Here is a 1580-nt window from a genome sequence, read left to right as displayed (position 1 = left end):
GGGGGGGTTCTGGAGATGGAAGAGAGCTGGAGGTGACGGATGAAGGGGAGCTGGAAGGAAAGTTGGAGCAGGAATGCGAAGAGAGTTGGGGCCCAAGGAGGGGCTCAAAACCGAAAGGAAGATGGAGCGAGGGAAGGAGGAAGGAAAAGAGAGAAAGTTCAGAGAGAAGAGGAGGAGGGAGAGCAGGAGGGATGGAGGGACGGAAGGAGGGACGGAAAGGGCAAAAAGTTGCCCCAGAAAGCTGGGTGATAACGGAGCTTTCTGGGCAGGTGGCTTAGAGAGATGGGTCCATCCTAGAGGGTGCATCTCCCTGGACCCCTTGCTCCAAGTCACTATTTCTGTTTTGTTCATGCCACCAGCCAGCAATGCGTCCCAAATGGGGGGGCCCTCCATCATACTGCCTGTGAGACAGAAAGCGGGCTGGGGTGTGCGTGTGCACGTGGGGGGGGGGTAGCCAGGCACACAGGGCTGGGAGTGTGGAGAGCCACCCCCAGGGGCTGGACGGCCTCTGGGAAGGTCCCGGGAAAGTGGGTGTGGGCATGAGTGCATCTAGGGACGTGCGGTGCAAGGCACAAGTGTGTGCGAGGATGGGTATAGGAACGCCAGGGTGAGAGTGCCCCAGGTGAGTCAGCTTCCCTAGTGAGTGGCTGTCCTTAGGGGGAGAGCTTAAATGGGGAGGGGACAGAGGGTGTGCATCCCAGTTGCAGTGTGTTGGGGGCGGGGAGGACCTGCGTGGCTTTCTCCCAGGGCCCCAGGTCGCACCGGCTCCGCTGCCCCAACAACTTATACTTGCTCTTTTGCCTTTCAATTTCTGAGGTTTAGTGAGTTCGATTAGCCGCGTGCTCAGAATCAAGTTCGGGAAGAAAGAGGAAGAGGATGAAGCCGACAAGAAGGAGGAGGACGGCGAGAAGAAAGCCAAGCACAGCATCGACGGCATCCTGGGCGACAAAGGTAGGGAAGCTCCCCGCGCGCTAGTGTGCCAGCCGGCCGTCACTTGGCTTCCACCGCGCACGGCTGGCGGCAGAACTCTAGCGCGAGGTCTCGCAGCCTGCGGCGCAGCCGGGAGCCCCTCGAAGGTTTGCAGGCGAGCACCCCCTCTGCGCACCCCGGGCCGGGCCAGGGCACAGACGGACTCCGCCTCCCCTGGGAGCGGCCGCAGGCTGGTGCACTGTGCGCAGCCGAGTGCGCAAGGCCCGCGCGCAGGGCCTGGCCGAGCACTGCGGCGCGCCTGGCCTCCGGGGGCTGGCGTTTTAGCGGCTGGTCCCGGTGTGGATCTATTATTTATGGGAAACTTGGGCACGGGGGCGAATGGGGGGGGACGAGGAAGGAGGAGCCGGCCCGCGGCTCCCTAAATGAATTTGTTAACCAGACCCAAACACGCTCTCTAAACGGTCCCTTGAAACCCCGCCTGACAGTTGACTGACCGCCGCAATCAATAAAAATTAGCGAGGGCCGCGTGGGCCGCCGCCTAACCCTCAGCGTCGCATTGTCAGGGCCCGGAACCGAGACAGACAGTGCCGAGTGGGTGCAGATGGGCGCACGAGTCAGGGGCTTGCCCTGGCGGGGCCAGTGGTCCGTGG

General features: G+C 62.3%; 1 protein-coding gene across 1 annotated transcript in view; it reads left to right on the top strand.

The window, feature by feature from the left end:
• PAX7 (paired box 7) overlaps positions 1-1580 on the top strand; it is a 95937-nt gene that overhangs the window by 3347 nt on the left and 91010 nt on the right. Inside the window, 1 exon segment of the mRNA XM_077775772.1 lies at positions 817-951. Coding sequence (XP_077631898.1) covers positions 817-951 — 135 coding nt within the window.

The sequence above is a fragment of the Crocuta crocuta genome, unplaced genomic scaffold, assembly GCF_008692635.1.
Source record: "Crocuta crocuta isolate KB4526 unplaced genomic scaffold, BGI_CrCroc_1.0 scaffold127, whole genome shotgun sequence".
Taxonomy (NCBI): Eukaryota; Metazoa; Chordata; class Mammalia; order Carnivora; family Hyaenidae; genus Crocuta; species Crocuta crocuta.
This window is presented reverse-complemented; position numbering and strand designations above follow the sequence as displayed.